Genomic DNA, 15,461 nt, shown 5'->3' with positions numbered 1-15,461 from the left:
ATACTTGTTGATGCTGTGCGGACACACAATGCCCACTTGAATGCTCACACACACCCTCACTTTGTGCATTCATTCACACACCAATACTCAGAAAACACCAGTCTGAATTCCCCACGGGATTAATAAAGTATCTATCCATCTATCTATCTACTTACATGGTGGCTGAAGTTCACTTTGGCGGATCTGGCTCTCAACTTTATTGGGGGAGATCTTCACAAATGTGTGAGTCACTCCAGGAGTTTTTCAACATCTTGCTCGCGTGGTTTTGACTTAATAAGCCTCAGGAACAAGGTGACCTGCTCCGCTGGAATGCACCGAACTAATACAAAAATAACTTGTGTTGATGCATTGTGAATATTGTTAGATTACGTTCTCTTACTTAATGGAAAAGTGGGAATTTTCATATATCGAATAATAACAGAAATATATCTGTCTGGGTTTAACTTGCATTTCTCGAGGACCGTTCATCTTTATGGCTTCAAATATTGTTAAAGTTCAAAGCAAGGGCGGTGTTGACTCTCAATACGTTTAATATTGATAAACTTTATAACAGCCAGCTTCCAGCGCTCTGCAGCAGTCCCAGAGCGACCATGATGATCACTGGAACGGCTGGTTCTTGGGTTGGGGGGGTTCTGTGTGTGCATAATCGGTGGTGCGGCCTTGTGGTTCTGTGGACCGAGTCAAGCAGTCAGTCTGTACCTGCTGTGGAGTCCTGCAGGTTACTGACAACAGGCCGAGCCAACAGCAGAGTCCAAACTGTCAAGTTCAGGACGGGCATTATTACAAATGTAGAAACTAAAACAAGTATTTTCAGAGTATTTTTGACTTCAAACTGAAGCTGAAGCTCAGGGAGGTGAGGAGGTGCTGTGTTCAGGGCACAGAGCACAGAGAAGCAAATTTCATATGCAAAAAAAACATGATGGGAAGCAATGTGTGCGGTCTGCACTTCACCGAGAAGCAACTGTTTACGATGTCATCATCAGGTTCCTTATGATACCGAGTTCTCTGAAATCATGAGTCCCCTTCTGTGAGGAGCTCATTGTTTGCCACGAACCAGGAAGAGCTGGACTGATACGGGGAGGATGTTTAAATTCAAATGTGCGTCTGCTTGCACATAAACAAGCCTCATGCGCCCGGTCCCTGCTCTTTTGCATGTGGCTGCGGATGTTCTGTGCAGAGATGAAAGTTCACTGAGTAACACACAAGTTTCAGAGTTTAGTCAATAAATAAAAAATGATATCAGCCCAGAGGAAATTAATGAATTACAAACATATTGTAAATCGTGCTTTATGTGCTGTGTATTTTATGTATTATTTGCATGCCTGAGCTGATATGTTTTTTTATTATTATTTCCACATGGAAAGAGGCCCTTTAGTGTCATCACATGTTTCTGCAGAAGGAGCAGAGGGTTTGTAAATCATTAACAAGTGTTGGCTTTAAAAAAAAAGAAAAGAAACTGTCACAGGATATAAACCTGATACTTCTCTTCGACCCAAATCAAATCGACCAGGCTGACAGCACTCGACCCGACTTCAACAGGTAAGAGACTTTCTCAAATCACATGCAGAAAGATAGCTTAATTACATTATATATTACAAACCCAGTAAGAGTAACAGTTCAGAACAAGTTGTTTCATGATCTAAACCTGACGTCATTACTCTGATTAGGATTCCTCCCCTTGTTAAGAATGTGATGTTTCATTTCTCTGCACTTTTTAATTCAGTCTTTTCACCATTGGGACCTGATCAGATCTGTGAGGATGAACCTTGTGTTGCTCCTGCTGTGTTCAGGTAAGGCTTTCCAACCCTAACCAGGATTTAGTTTCATGGATGTAGAATATTATTACGTGTGCATCTGAGAGGTGGGGGCAGGTGGTTGTGTAGTTACTGTAACTAACTGTATTCAATGCATTATAACTTGCTTAAGTGATAAGTGAAATATTGTTTTATCTTCTATCTTCACAGGATTTTTTCACTTTGCAGCTGCAGCTAATCGTCTCCGACGGTTCTACCTTGATGACACAACGCAATGGAATAGGACTGTTTCGTTAGAGATATGTAAAAAAAAAAGTATGTCATTTGTAACTCTGTACGATGAGGACGATGCCAAGTCTCTTAAAATATTCGTTTTGAAGAGACGCAAACCTCACATTGTCTGGCTCGGTCTAAGAAGGATTCGAGAGAACGTCACCACTTGGTCGAACAGCGAGCCTTATACATTCAATCTAACAAATGTCACTGTAACACCAGAGGAGCAAAGATGTGGAGCTGTTGAAAATAACAAATATACAGATTTTGGCTGTAACGAGAGTTTCCATTTCATGTGCTACGAGGGTAAGTGTCAGTACACAACATCTACCTCCACCAACACTCTTCTTATGGAACTACATTTCAATTACCAACAATTGTATTTAGATCTGCACCCAATGTCACACACTCACAAATATCATCTGCCTGTATTTTCCTGATTTGTTTCAAGATACATGAATTATACTTTGAGTGCATCCTTCATAAAGGTTTAATTGTTCTGTCCAGTTGTGTTTGTGTAATCAAAGAGTCAAACAATGGACAAAGGACAGAGGTGAAAGCATAACCTTCTTGGTGGAGTTAACATAAATATCAAAATATATCAAATTGACACCAAATAATAAGTTTATCTCAGAGACGACAAAAGTATCAAATCCTGAAAATGTTCCTTTTTTCCTCTTCAAGAAGCAAACCTGGATAAATGCCTCTTAAATTACAAGTGAATATTGGAAAATTATGAATTCATCAGAATTCGTGTTAATTAAATATTTTTTTAAATACTGTTTTTACTTGATATCAGCCTTGAGCTTTGTTTACTATTACTTAACTATTGCTACATATCTGTTTGAGGGTTTCTGTTGTAAAAATGCCCAAAACAAAACAAAAATTATAATTTTTTTTTGATTTTGCAGGAAATAACTACCACCTGATTGATCATATGAAAAAGGACTGGTGTCAGGCACAGCAGTACTGCAGAAGACACTTCAAGGAATTAGTCAGCATCAATGATGAAAACCAAAAAAGACAAGTGGTCGAGGAAGGACGAAACAAAACCTTTTGGATTGGACTCCTGCACGATGAATGGGAGTGGCAGGACGGGAGCTGCTCGACGTACAGATCGTGGGACAGAACATCAGAGAATTGTACAGCTCAGAAAAAGTCTTCACATGTGTTGTATGGATATGACTGTCTCAGTGAAGCAGGAGCACTTTGCTCCAAAGGTAAGCCACGGAAAAGCCAAACAAAATATAGACTTAGACTGTTTTAGAAAAATAACCTAATATAAATATGAATCCAAGGGAAACAGGATGCGACACAGGAATAGATTACTCCCCCCCCCCCTCAATAAGACATAGACTGAATGATGTGGTTTAAGATATGTCTTCTCCTGAAAATCTTACATATGTCTTTTTCTGGGTTTTCAGGCAATGTGAGGATCGTGGTCGTCAGACAGAATTTAACTTGGGAAAAGGCTTTGGATTACTGTCTCGCCAATCACTCAGGCCTGCTGTGGATTGAGGATGAGGACGATCAGAAGGATGTTGTTGAAATCTTAAACAACCTCAACGTCGAGGGTCCTCTCTGGATCGGCCTGAGGCAGAATCCTGTCTTCGGGTTCTGGATCTGGAGCGACAGGACGGTGACCTACAGCCACTGGGAGAACGACCGAACACCGGAGATGCCCTCGTCTAGAAACTGCGGCGTCATCAACGTGAAGAACTCCAGGTGGCAGAATGAAAACTGTTCGGACTTGCACCAATTTCTTTGTGAGGAGGAGATTTCTTTCATTAACTAATAGGATATAGTTATAAAGCTTCTTGATAAATGAGACTTTTGTGACGGATAGGTCGTGTTGATGTGTGAAGATGATGGAGATAAAAAACTTTAGATTTTCCTTAAATCCTCTGATTTATAATTGTTATAAATCATACTGTTCTACAGGTGATTTAATGAAGAGTTATACATTGATGAATTTGACAATCCATTAAAAGCTGTTTATATTATTATTATTATTATTACACTATCATTACTACTGTTAGTACTATTACAACTTTTACTATTACCTATGATTGTTTGAAACATTTGTGTCAGTCTGTTGCTAATCAGACAAATTGATTTGGATTGCCTTTAAATGACCACAGTTTGGAGGAGAAGTGGCGTTTCTGTTCTGATCAATCTGTGCAGATTAATAAAAGTGTGATTAAGTTTGCATGAAACTCTTCTTCTTGCCTCATCTACAGTGATTATTCAAATGTATATTCTACTTTTACATTGACATTTAAAACTTTAACTAAATGCCAAACATGATATTCTCAAGATTTTCTTTTCCTCTATCTAATTCAGTCATTTAGCTGAGATTTGGCACGACGAGGCATAATGAGCCACCAACACAAACAGACAAACTCATGGTTGATGAAGTCTTTGTATTTGTGACATGATACAGTGAAGAAAGGTAAGTATGTAGAAGACATGTTAGAGCTGTAATCAATGATGGCCTTCATGTTCTCCTTTTGTCCAGTGTCTGGGTAAATTAAAGTAAAAATGAATTTAAAATCAAAACATCACACAAATTGTAGAGGAGTCAATAATAAAAAGGAAACATTTCAGTGGAGTTTTGTGTGGTGGACATTGTGTGCAGAGCTTTTTGTGAACAGTCTGTGGGGCAGAGTGAGGTTAGAAAACTTTGAATTTATCCTTCCTGGTTTATTTTCTCCCTTCACTTCACATTAGTGATCATCGTCATCATCAGGTCTCTTCGTAGGACTCAATACAAATATGCAAATGCAGCATTCAAATCTGGGATTGGGAGGGGCGTGGATTAAAGAGGAGTGGAAAGTATCAGGAGACAAACAATTAAATAAAGAAAGGACACAGGACTCTTGGACAACTTCCAGAGACATTATTCACACTGTGGACAAACTTGGGATGAAGCCTCAGTCAGTCACACCCTCATTCATCATCACTACTAATCCTCACACAGCTCACAGTGTGGACTCGTGTGCTGGAGCCTCTGAGCCTCGTCTTCATCGCTTATTCCAGACTTTCCCCCTCGACTGGTGCTCAGCTCACATCTCTGACCAAGTTACTGACAGTGACATTAGTGTGTATTTTAGATTTCCTGGTTCAGTAATATACACATTTCAGCCATTCCTTGTTCACTGTTAGCTCTAAAGATTTGTTCATTGAATAAGATGCATTTATTCGTCCCAAACACATGCACAGACATGCAGGTAGGGAAATTTAATCTCTGCTTTTGACCCATCTGGTGCAGGACACACAGAGCAGTGAGCAGCCATGTACAGCGCTCGGGGAGCAGATGTTCTTTTACAGTACCTGTAATTAAAAAACTTAGGAAACAAAAATATTAACAACTTGTCATATTTATTGTTAGTATTATAACCAAGTGACTTTTTGTTATTATTATTATGCTCATTCCTTTTTTAGGGGGCAGAGGAATCTGAGCTGTGGCCAGTGCCCCCCCCCCCCCCCATATTCAGAAGACTTGAACCGCTGAGGTAGAAAAAGTCTATAACCTTTAAAGTTCTATGTACGGTGGAAAACGTTAACCCGAAAAAATTTGAATTTGCATGCTGTATCTTCTGTGGAAACAAGTGCATCTCAACTGACCTCAGTGCAGCTGATGACAGCAAAAAAAAAGAAAAAAAGAAACTGCCGCAGGATATAAACCTGATACTTGTCTTCCTCCAAATCAAATCGACCAGGCTGACAGCACTCGACACGACTTCAGCAGGTAAGAGACTTTCTAAAATCACATGCAGAAAGAGAATGTAATTCACCACAGCACTTGTGCATTAGCTCACTTACATTATATATTTCAAACCCAGTACATGCAGTAAGGTTGTGCATGAGTAACAGTTCAGAACAAGTTGTTTTCATGATCTAAACCTGACGTCATTACTCTGATTAGGATTCCTCCCCTTGTTAACAATGTGATGTTTTATTTCTCTGCACTTTTTAATTCAGTCTTTTCACCATTGGGACCTGATCAGATCTGTGAGGATGAACCTTGTGTTGCTCCTGCTGTGTTCAGGTAAGGCTTTCCAACCCTAACCAGGATTTAGTTTCATGGATGTGCAATATTATTACGTGTGCATCTGAGAGGTGGGGCAGGTGGTTGTGTAGTTACTGTAACTAACTGTATTCAATGCATTATAACTTGCTTAAGTGATAAGTGAAATATTGTCGTTTCCAACGGTTCTACTCAGACAGAGTGGAACGCTGTTGGAATGATTCGTTAGAGATATTGTGAAAATAATAGTTCCTCATTTGTAACTCTGTACGATGAGGACGATGTCGAGTCTCTTGTCGAATTCTTCAGACCACATCAACCTGGCACCGTCTGGCTCGGCCTTGAAAGGATTCGAGAGAACGTCACCACTTGGTCGAACGGCGACCCTTATACATTCAATCTAACAAATGTCACTGTAACACCAGAGGAGCAAAGATGTGGAGCTGTTGAAAATAACGAATATACGGATTTTGGCTGTAACAAGAGTTTCCATTTCATGTGCTACGAGGGTAAGTGTCAGTACACAACATCTACCTCCACCAACACTCTTCTTATGGAACTACATTTCAATTACCAAAAATTGTGTTTGGATCTGCACCCAATGTCACACACTCACAAATATCAGCCGCCTGTATTTTCCTGATTTGTTTCAAGATACATGAATTATACTTTGAGTGCATCCTTCATAAAGGTTTAATTGTTCTGTCCAGTTGTGTTTGTGTAATCAAAGAGTCAAACAATGGACAAAGGACAGAGGTGAAAGCATAACCTCCTTGGTGGAGTTAACATACATATCAAAATATATCAAATTGACACCAAATAATAAGTTTATCTCAGAGACGACAAAAGTATCAAATCCTGAAAATGTTCCTTTTTTCCTCTTCAAGAAGCAAACCTGGATAGTTAGTATTACTAACAGTAGAAATGATAGTATAATAATAACAATAGAGGATATAAACAGCTTTAAATCAGTTGTCAAATTCATCAATGTATAACTCTTCATTAAATCACCTGTAGAACAGTATGATTTATAACAATTATAAATCAGAGGATTTAAGGAAAATCGAAAGTTTTTTATCTCCATCATCTTCACACATCAACACGACCTATCTGTCACAAACGTCTCATTTATCAAGAAGCTTTATAACTATATCCTATTAGTTAATGAAAGAAATCTCCTCCTCACAAAGAAATTGGTGCAAGTCCGAACAGTCTTCATTCTGCCACCTGGAGTTGTTCACGTTGATGACGCCGCAGTTTCTAGACGAGGGCATCTCTGGTGTTCGGTCGTTCTCCCAGTTGCTGTAGGTCACCGTCCTGTCGCTCCAGATCCAGAACCCGAAGACAGGATTCTGCCTCAGGCCGATCCAGAGAGGACCCTCGACGTTGAGGGTTTTTAAGATTTCAACAACATCCTTCTGATCGTCCTCATCCTCAATCCACAGCAGGCCTGAGTGATTGGCGAGACAGTAATCCAAAGCGTTTTCCCAAGTTAAATTCTGTCTGACGACCACGATCCTCACATTGCCTGAAAACCCAGAAAAAGACATATGTAAGATTTTCAGGAGATGACATATCTTAAACCACATCATTCAGTCTATGTCTTATAGGGGGGGGGGGGATCTATTCCTGTTTCGCATCCTGTTTCCCTTGCAATCATATTCATCTCTCATGTAATTCTTCTAAATACAGTGCCTTGCATAAGTATTCACCCCCTTGGACTTTTTCCCATTATGTACTGTTACTAACTGGAATTCAAATAGACTTAAATAAACTTTTTCCCGTTTGATCAACAAAACATGCATAGTACTTAGGAGGTGCAAAATAAATTTTATTGTGACACAAACAATAATGAGAACAAAAAAGTTGACATCTGTTGGGTGCATAAGTATTCACCCCCCTGTGTCAATACTTGGTAGAACCCCCTTTCGCTGCAATTACAGCTGCAAGTCTTTTGGGGTATGTCTCTACCAGCTTTGCACATCTAGAGATGGAAAGGTTTGTCCATTCTTCTTGGCAAAAAAGATGAAGCTCAGTCAGATTGGATGGAGACCGTCTGTGAACCGCAATCTTCAAGTCTTGCCATAGATTCTCTATTGGATTGAGGTCTGGGCTTTGACTGGGCCATTTTAAGACATTAACATTCTTTAATCCAAACCATTCCTTTGTAGCTCTGGCTGTATGTTTAGGGTCATTGTCCTGCTGGAAGATGAACCTCCGCCCCAGTCTCAAGTCTTTTGCAGACTGCATCAGATTTTCTTCAAGGATTTCCCTGTATTTGGCTCCATCCATCTTTCCCTCTATTCTGACCAGTTTCCCTGTACCTGCTGAAGAGAAGCATCCCCACAGCATGATGCTACCACCACCATGTTTCACTGTTGGGATGGTGTGCTCAGGGTGATGGGCAGTGTTGGGTTTTCGCCACACATAGCGTTTTGCATTGAGGCCAAAAAGTTCAATTTTGGTCTCATCTGACCAGAGCACCTTCTTCCACATGTTTGCTGTGTCTCCCACATGGCTTCTGGCAAACTCCAAACGGGATTTTTTATGGATCCCTTTCAACAATGGCTTTCTTCTTGCCACTCTTCCATAAAGGCCAGATTTGTGGAGTAGACGACTAATAGTTGTCCTGTGGACAGATTCTCCCACCTCAGCTGTGGATCTCTGCAACTCCTCCAGAGTAACCATGGGCCTCCTGGTTGCTTCTCTGATTAATTTTCTCCTTGTCCGACTCTTCAGTTTGGGTGGACGGCCTCCTCTTGGTAGGTTTGCGGTTGTGCCATATTCTTTCCATTTTCTTATGATGGATTTTATGGTGCTCAGAGAGATGTTCAAAGCTCTGGTTATTTTTTTAGAACCTAACCCTGCTTCATATTTCTCCACAACTTTATCCCTGACCTGTTTGGTGAGCTCCTTGGTCTTCATGATGCTGTTTGTTCAGTAATGATCTCCAACAAACTCTGAGTCCGTCACAGAACAGGTGTATTTATACTGAGATTAAATTGCAGACAGGTGGACCCTATTTACTAATTATGTGACTTGCAAATGTGACTTGTGAATGCAATTGGTCGCACCAGATCTTTGTTAGGGGTTTCACAGTAAAGGGGGTGAATACATATGCACACAACACTTTTCAGATTTTTATTTGTAAATAATTGTGAAATCCATGTAATATTTCCCCCCACTTCCAAATGATGCACTATTTTGTGTTGGTCCATTACATAAACTCACGATGAAATAAATTTTAATCTGTGGTTATACCATGACAAAATGTAGAAAAGTCCAAAGGGGGTGAATACTTATGCAAGGCACTGTAAGTCTATATTTTGTTAGAATTTTCTGTCGCTTACCTTTGGAGCAAAGTGTTCCTGCTTCACTGGAACACTCATATCCATACAACGCATGTGAATATGGGACATACTGAGCTGCACAATTCTCTGATGATTCTAGGATTTTCCACGATCTGTACGTCGAGCAGCTCCCGTCCTGCCACTCCCATTCATCGTGCAGGAGTCCAATCCAAAAGATTTTGTTTCGTCCTTCCTCGACCACTTGTCTTTTTTGGTTTCCATTGTGGATGTTGACTAAGTCACGGAAGTGTCTTCTGCAGTACTGCTGTGCCTGACACCAGTCCTTTTTCATATGATCAATCAGGTGGTAGTTATTTCCTGCAAAATCGAATATATTGCGTTTGTTTTGTTTTGGGCATTTTCACAACATAAACTCACCAACAGAAATGTAGCCATAGTTATGGTTTATCTGTTGTACATAATTTATAAGAAAAGCAATAAGGCTAAAGGTTCTAAAGTTTCATTTGCTGTCATTTTAGAAATGAATTGTATTAATCATCAAACTGTCTAAACAAGTTGGGGAGGCCTCGGCATCTTTAACGAAAACAAAATAGCCTGGACACACTTGTGTTTATATTCAGAGTTGTTATTTTGATGTAAACAAAGGTCAAAGCTGATATCAAGTAAAACCAGTATTTAGAATATTTAATTAACATGAATTCTGATGAATTCATATCTTTCCAATATTCACTTGTAATTTAAGAGGCATTTATCCAGGTTTGCTTCTTGAAGAGGAAAAAAGGAACATTTTCAGGATTTGATACTTTTGTCGTCTCTGAGATAAACTTATTATTTGGTGTCAATTTGATATATTTTGATATTTATGTTAACTCCACCAAGAAGGTTATGCTTTCACCTCTGTCCTTTGTCGATTGTTTGTCTCTTTGAATATACAAACACAACTGGACAGAAAAATGAAACCTTCAGGAAGGATGCACTCAAAGAATAATTCATGTATCTTGAAACAAATCAGGAAAATACAGGCAGCTGATATTTGTGAGTGTGTGACATTGGGTGCAGATCTAAATACAATTGTTGGTAATTTAAATGTGGTTCCATAAGAAGAGTGTTGGTGGAGGTAGATGTAGATGTAGTGCAGTGACACTTACCCTCGTAGCACATGAAATGGAAACTCTTGTTACAGCCAAAATCCGTATATTTGTTATTTTCAACAGCTCCACATCTTTGCTCCTCTGGTGTTACAGTGACATTTGTTAGATTGAATGTATAAGGCTCGCTGTTCGACCAAGTGGTGACGTTCTCTCGAATCCTTTCAAGACCGAGCCAGACGGTTTTCATTCCATCACATTGAGTGATATTAATATATCCCGATATAAATTCTTCAAGCGACTTGGCATCCTCCTCATCGTACAGAGTTACTAATGACATACTATGATTTTTACATATCTCTAACGAATCATTCCACCTGCGTGGCACTTTGTCATTAAGGTAGAACCGTCGGAGACGATTAGCTGCAGCTGCAAAGTGAACAAATCCTGTGAAGATAGAAAACAAGACAATATTTCACTTATCACTTATACAAGTTATAATGCATTGAATGCAGTTAGTTACAGTAACTACACAACCATCTGCCCCACCTCTCAGATGCACACGTAATTCTATTGCACATCCATGAAACTAAATCCTGGTTAGGGTTGGAAAGCCTTACCTGAACACAGCAGGAGCAACACAAGGTTCATCCTCACAGATCTGATCAGGTCCCAATGGTGAAAAGACTGAATTAAAAAGTGCAGAGAAATAAAACATCACATTCTTAACAAGGGGAGGAATCCTAATCAGAGTAATGACGTCAGGTTTAGATCATGAAAACAACTTGTTCTGAACTGTTACTCATGCACAACCTTACTGCATGAACTGGGTTTAAAATATATAATGTAATTGAGCTAATGCAAAAGTGCTGTGGTGAATTACATTCTGTTTCTGCATGTGATTTTAGAAAGTCTCTTACCTTTCTGAAGTCGGGTCGAGTGCCGTCAGCCTGGTCGACTTGATTTGGGGTGAAGGAAGCATCAGGTTTATATCCTGTGACAGCTTCTTTTTCTCTTTTTTTCGCTGTCATCAGATGAACTGGGATCAGTTGAGATGCATTTGTTTAATATTTAAATAATGATGTCTATGAACAGCCTCCTGTTTCCACAGACAGCAGCATGCAAATTATTTAATTTTTTCGGATAATGTTTTCCCTTGTTCATAGAACTTTAAAGGTCATAGACTTTTTCTACCTCAGCAGTTCCTCGGAATCTGCCCCAGATTCAGAGGAGTGCGCACTGGCCACAGCTCAGATTCTACTGGCCCCTAAAAAACAATGAGCATAATAATAATAATAATAACAACAACAACAACAACAAGTCACTTAGTTACAATACTTACAATATATATAACAATGTGTTAACCTGAATCAAGCTGTAAATGTGTGTGTTGATTCTCAGTGTCTATTATTTTCAATATTTCAGTAATATTGAAAATAATACTGAATGCAGCTTTTACGACAAGGTTCACCAACAACCAGCATCCCCAGTATACACGTAATACTGGAATAACTAATTCTTAGTTTGTTATAGTTAATGTTTTCATTCTTGTGTTGCTGTGACCAGTGGGTTTGTGGACTGGTCTCGTTCTGTGATCTCTGACCGCCATCTGGGCCACTTTGAAGAAAACTTTGTGGGGATGACTTTTCTTTGGAAACTCGTGGGCACTGGCTGCTAGTGGACTGCTGGAGGACAAATTGGCCACTGGTTTGATTCTAACTGGGAATTTGGCAGCAGGTGGCCTGGAGCATGACTCACATGCCGCTGACTTGATGGTGAGTGCTCTACTGGCAGCGGAAAACCACTCCAGGTTGCCATCTCCATCAATATTACTGAGGTCCTGCGTGGACGACTGTGTCTGTCTCCATCACAGGAACAGAATTTAATTTTTAAATTAGTCAATTCCAAAGCAATCACTGTAAAAATAACTACTGACATTCATTCAGTTTAAATGAAGACTGTTCTGCTGTGTAGCCTCTGCATTACAAGACCTATCCTTCATAGTAACAAACCTTCAATTTGAACACTCCTATTTTCAAAAGACCCTACACTCCCATTTAAACACCATCCTATTTGTTGACTGAGTGAAAACACGCACAGTATAACTACAACTCCCGTGCAGCTGCGTCAGGCTGTGTGCATTTTCTAAATATTTGAACATGCAGGAGATATAGATGCTAAGGTTCTTAAATACAGCAAAAGCAACTTAACAGTACGTTCAAGTGCTCTGATATGTTCCTTTCTGGAGGAGAACGTGAAAACATTTCTGAGTGAAATCAGCAAGGGGACTCCGGTCTCGCCTCCTATACCAGCCAGCATTTGCATCCGGTATTTTATACACAAATTCCCTCTGCTTGGCTGCTTGTTATATTTCTGAAGTCAAACTCACGCCAGACAAACTTTCAAAGTGGGATTTGGATTGGTGTTGTCAGAGGATCAGTGGGGCGGATTGAGGTTGGGTGTTTACCGTCTTGTTGAAAGGAACGGCAGGAGGAATGTCTGTTTTGTTTTTTTGTATCTGTAACAGAAGGGTAGGAAATAAAAGGAAGGAGGACTAGTGGAAGGAGAGAGAGGGAGCCATTTGCATGGAGCAGGAACTGAATTGTGATTAGACACGATTGAACTCAAGTGCAGGGGAATATTGGTGAGTTGGGACTGGTTTGAACTTCTCACTGGGCAAAGGTTCGCTGGCAAACTAGATCAACAGCCACACACACACACACACACACACACACAGACAAACACACACGCACACCCCTACCTCTGCATCAACTCCACTACTATGACCTGTCGACCGCTTCCAGAGCCAATTTTCAATGTAAATTAGCCGTCTCTGCGCCGAACATGTTTGAAATGCCATTACTCGTGCGTATTGTGAAATCAGCCATTAGCAACAGAAACCCTGTGAAAGGTTGTCGGGGTCTGGACCGGAATAATAATTATGAGAGAGCGTCACTGGGGGGGGGGGGGGGGGGGGGGGTCTCCAGTTACCAGTGGCGACCCATTAACCATTATAATAATAGTAATTCCCTTGATTCACTGTATGTTAAGCTTTCTGAACAATGAGGTGCACAGACACACGTTTACGCCCTCCTGGAGTGTGTGTGTGTGTGTGTGTGTGTGTGTGTGTGTGTGTGTGTGTGTGTGTGTGTATCAAAGTGCACTTCACAAAAGAAAATGTTCTGATCCGTTTGTTTGGTTTGATTCACTGAGACAGGAACAGCAACTAGACAGAACCCAGGACAGGCTGACAGAGACCACTTTAGAGGAGTCGCTAAACTAACAGATGTGCAGTTCGGCTTGTGGATCCGAGTGTGAGGAATCTGGGACACACACAGGGAGGCTGCATTGTGCCAAATCCGCGCTAGCAACTTATCAGCGAGGAGATTGTACAACGGTAACATTTTGCCGGCGACTCAGGATGAATTATTAATTTGACAGTGAACTTTGCAGTGTCGCGTATGATTCAAAGTAATTGCAGCATATTAGAGCGTTGAAAGCCTTTTTTCGAACACTCTGTTGTCAAAGACGTGCGGTGAACCGTGACCCCGGTGAAATGTCACTCAGCTCAGCGGCGGCTGGAGCAGACTCCGCCAGAAGTTCAGATCCATAATCGGAGTGGAGAGCAGAATGGCAGTCAATAGAGGGCAGAGCTCCGCCACGGCCCGGCAGTCCCCTTAAGAAACCACGTTTAAAATCACTGGGTTTGTTATTTATCTGAATTGAACACACCATGAATCATATTCTATGAAAAATAAAAATCATAGGAATCCTGAATCTGCCCCATGATCTAGATCCGCATCAAGATTAAATGGATTCTTCACTGACACACACTGTATTCTTTCACCAAGCATCATGGCAATCCATCCACAGATCATCAGACAAAAGATTGAAGGACTAGAAATACTCAACACTTTTTAGTAATATCTATTGTTGGATTGTTTTTACAGCATCGTTGCATATACTAGATTTTCCAGGTCATACAAGCTACTTTGATTTCAGTAATTTATAAACTTGATAACCTAATTTTGGACTGAAATTGAAAAATTACCTATTACAGTTTCTATATAAACATCCCACATACAAATGAAATGTTAGGTTTAGTTTCAGGAGCATCAAACAAACAAACTGACTAAAGAGCTTCACCATTGGATACGACCATGGAGTAATAGTGTGAGCGCTTCACAGAGTTGAGTTCAGACCTGGGATTATATACTGTAATGGGTCGGGCAGCCGTGCACGTGCATGTGTGCACATTTGGAGCACCATGCTAAATATGTCCACTCATCCCCAGTGTCACCAGAGGCTCCGGGCTCACACCATGACGTTAATAGTTTGACAGGCGCCACTGCCCGTCTCTAATTCCCTCCCTCCATCTGCTCCTCTTTTCAGACTTCCTCCTGGCTCTTCCCCTCTTTCTTTTGTTTTATCTATCACTTCTTTTTCCCCTTCTCTGTCGTTTTGTCTCGGCGCCTTCGGACAAACGGGAGCCTCGGCCATGATGCAACACGAGTGGGGGAAAACAAAGTTTGGAAAAGAACAGGAGTCAAGTCAACTTCTGAGCAGATGGGAAACAATCGGCAAACAGATTTTTAAAAACACTGCCAGTAGAAACCACTAAAATCCTCCCTCCCTCCTAAAGTGAAAGCTTTAGGAGGGAGCTGAAAATAGAATTGAACAAATCACTAGCATCCGCTTACCCTTTAAATTATTCATTTTTTTATGCCATGTATTGTAGCCTTGTTTAGATAAGTGCTATACAAATAAAGTTTAAATAAAAAAAAAGGTCACATGTTTTTTTTTTACTTTACTGTGCAAACCTTAAGGCCCCCGTTTTATTTCATATCTGACCTCAAGCACCTTTCTGTTTTATAAAAATGCTCAGAAATGTGAAAGTACACGTATAAAATCTCTCCTTCAAGGTTACAGCAAACACTCAATTTACAGCTGATGATAACACACACCAATAGCGACCAATATCCAAAGCAATAACATGTAGGTTTGT

General features: G+C 40.3%; 2 protein-coding genes across 2 annotated transcripts; one reads left to right on the top strand and one right to left on the bottom strand.

Annotated features, from left to right (window-relative positions):
- The first annotated feature begins 2,138 nt into the window (after positions 1–2,138).
- Positions 2,139–4,194, top strand: LOC128428940 (C-type mannose receptor 2). Its single transcript, XM_053415206.1, has 3 exons — positions 2,139–2,333; positions 2,939–3,247; positions 3,452–4,194. The coding sequence occupies exons 1-3, from the start codon at positions 2,321–2,323 to the stop codon at positions 3,820–3,822; spliced, it is 693 nt and encodes a 230-aa protein (XP_053271181.1). The 5' UTR covers positions 2,139–2,320; the 3' UTR covers positions 3,823–4,194.
- Positions 4,195–5,389: 1,195 nt separating this feature from the next.
- Positions 5,390–11,483, bottom strand: LOC128429145 (lymphocyte antigen 75). The gene is made up of 5 exons (XM_053415431.1): positions 11,377–11,483; positions 11,077–11,143; positions 10,517–10,903; positions 9,408–9,725; positions 5,390–7,585 (listed from the first exon to the last, which is right to left on the bottom strand). The coding sequence occupies exons 2-5, from the start codon at positions 11,105–11,107 to the stop codon at positions 7,215–7,217; spliced, it is 1,107 nt and encodes a 368-aa protein (XP_053271406.1). The 5' UTR covers positions 11,108–11,143; positions 11,377–11,483; the 3' UTR covers positions 5,390–7,214.
- Positions 11,484–15,461: the final 3,978 nt, after the last annotated feature.

The sequence above is a fragment of the Pleuronectes platessa genome, chromosome 22, assembly GCF_947347685.1.
Source record: "Pleuronectes platessa chromosome 22, fPlePla1.1, whole genome shotgun sequence".
In the NCBI taxonomy this organism is placed as follows: domain Eukaryota; kingdom Metazoa; phylum Chordata; class Actinopteri; order Pleuronectiformes; family Pleuronectidae; genus Pleuronectes; species Pleuronectes platessa.
Note: the sequence above shows the minus strand (reverse complement) of the source record. Positions and strands in the feature narration are given on the sequence as shown.

Coding starts and splice junctions, on each gene's coding strand:
- LOC128429145 (XM_053415431.1), bottom strand. CDS start 11,107: ATGAACCTTGTGTTGCTCCTGCTGTGTTCAG. Junction 10,904..11,076: donor GTTGCTCCTGCTGTGTTCAG/GTAAGGCTTTCC, acceptor CTATCTTCACAG/GATTTGTTCACTTTGCAGCT. Junction 7,586..9,407: donor AGGAACACTTTGCTCCAAAG/GTAAGCGACAGA, acceptor CTGGGTTTTCAG/GCAATGTGAGGATCGTGGTC.
- LOC128428940 (XM_053415206.1), top strand. Junction 3,248..3,451: donor AGGAGCACTTTGCTCCAAAG/GTAAGCCACGGA, acceptor CTGGGTTTTCAG/GCAATGTGAGGATCGTGGTC.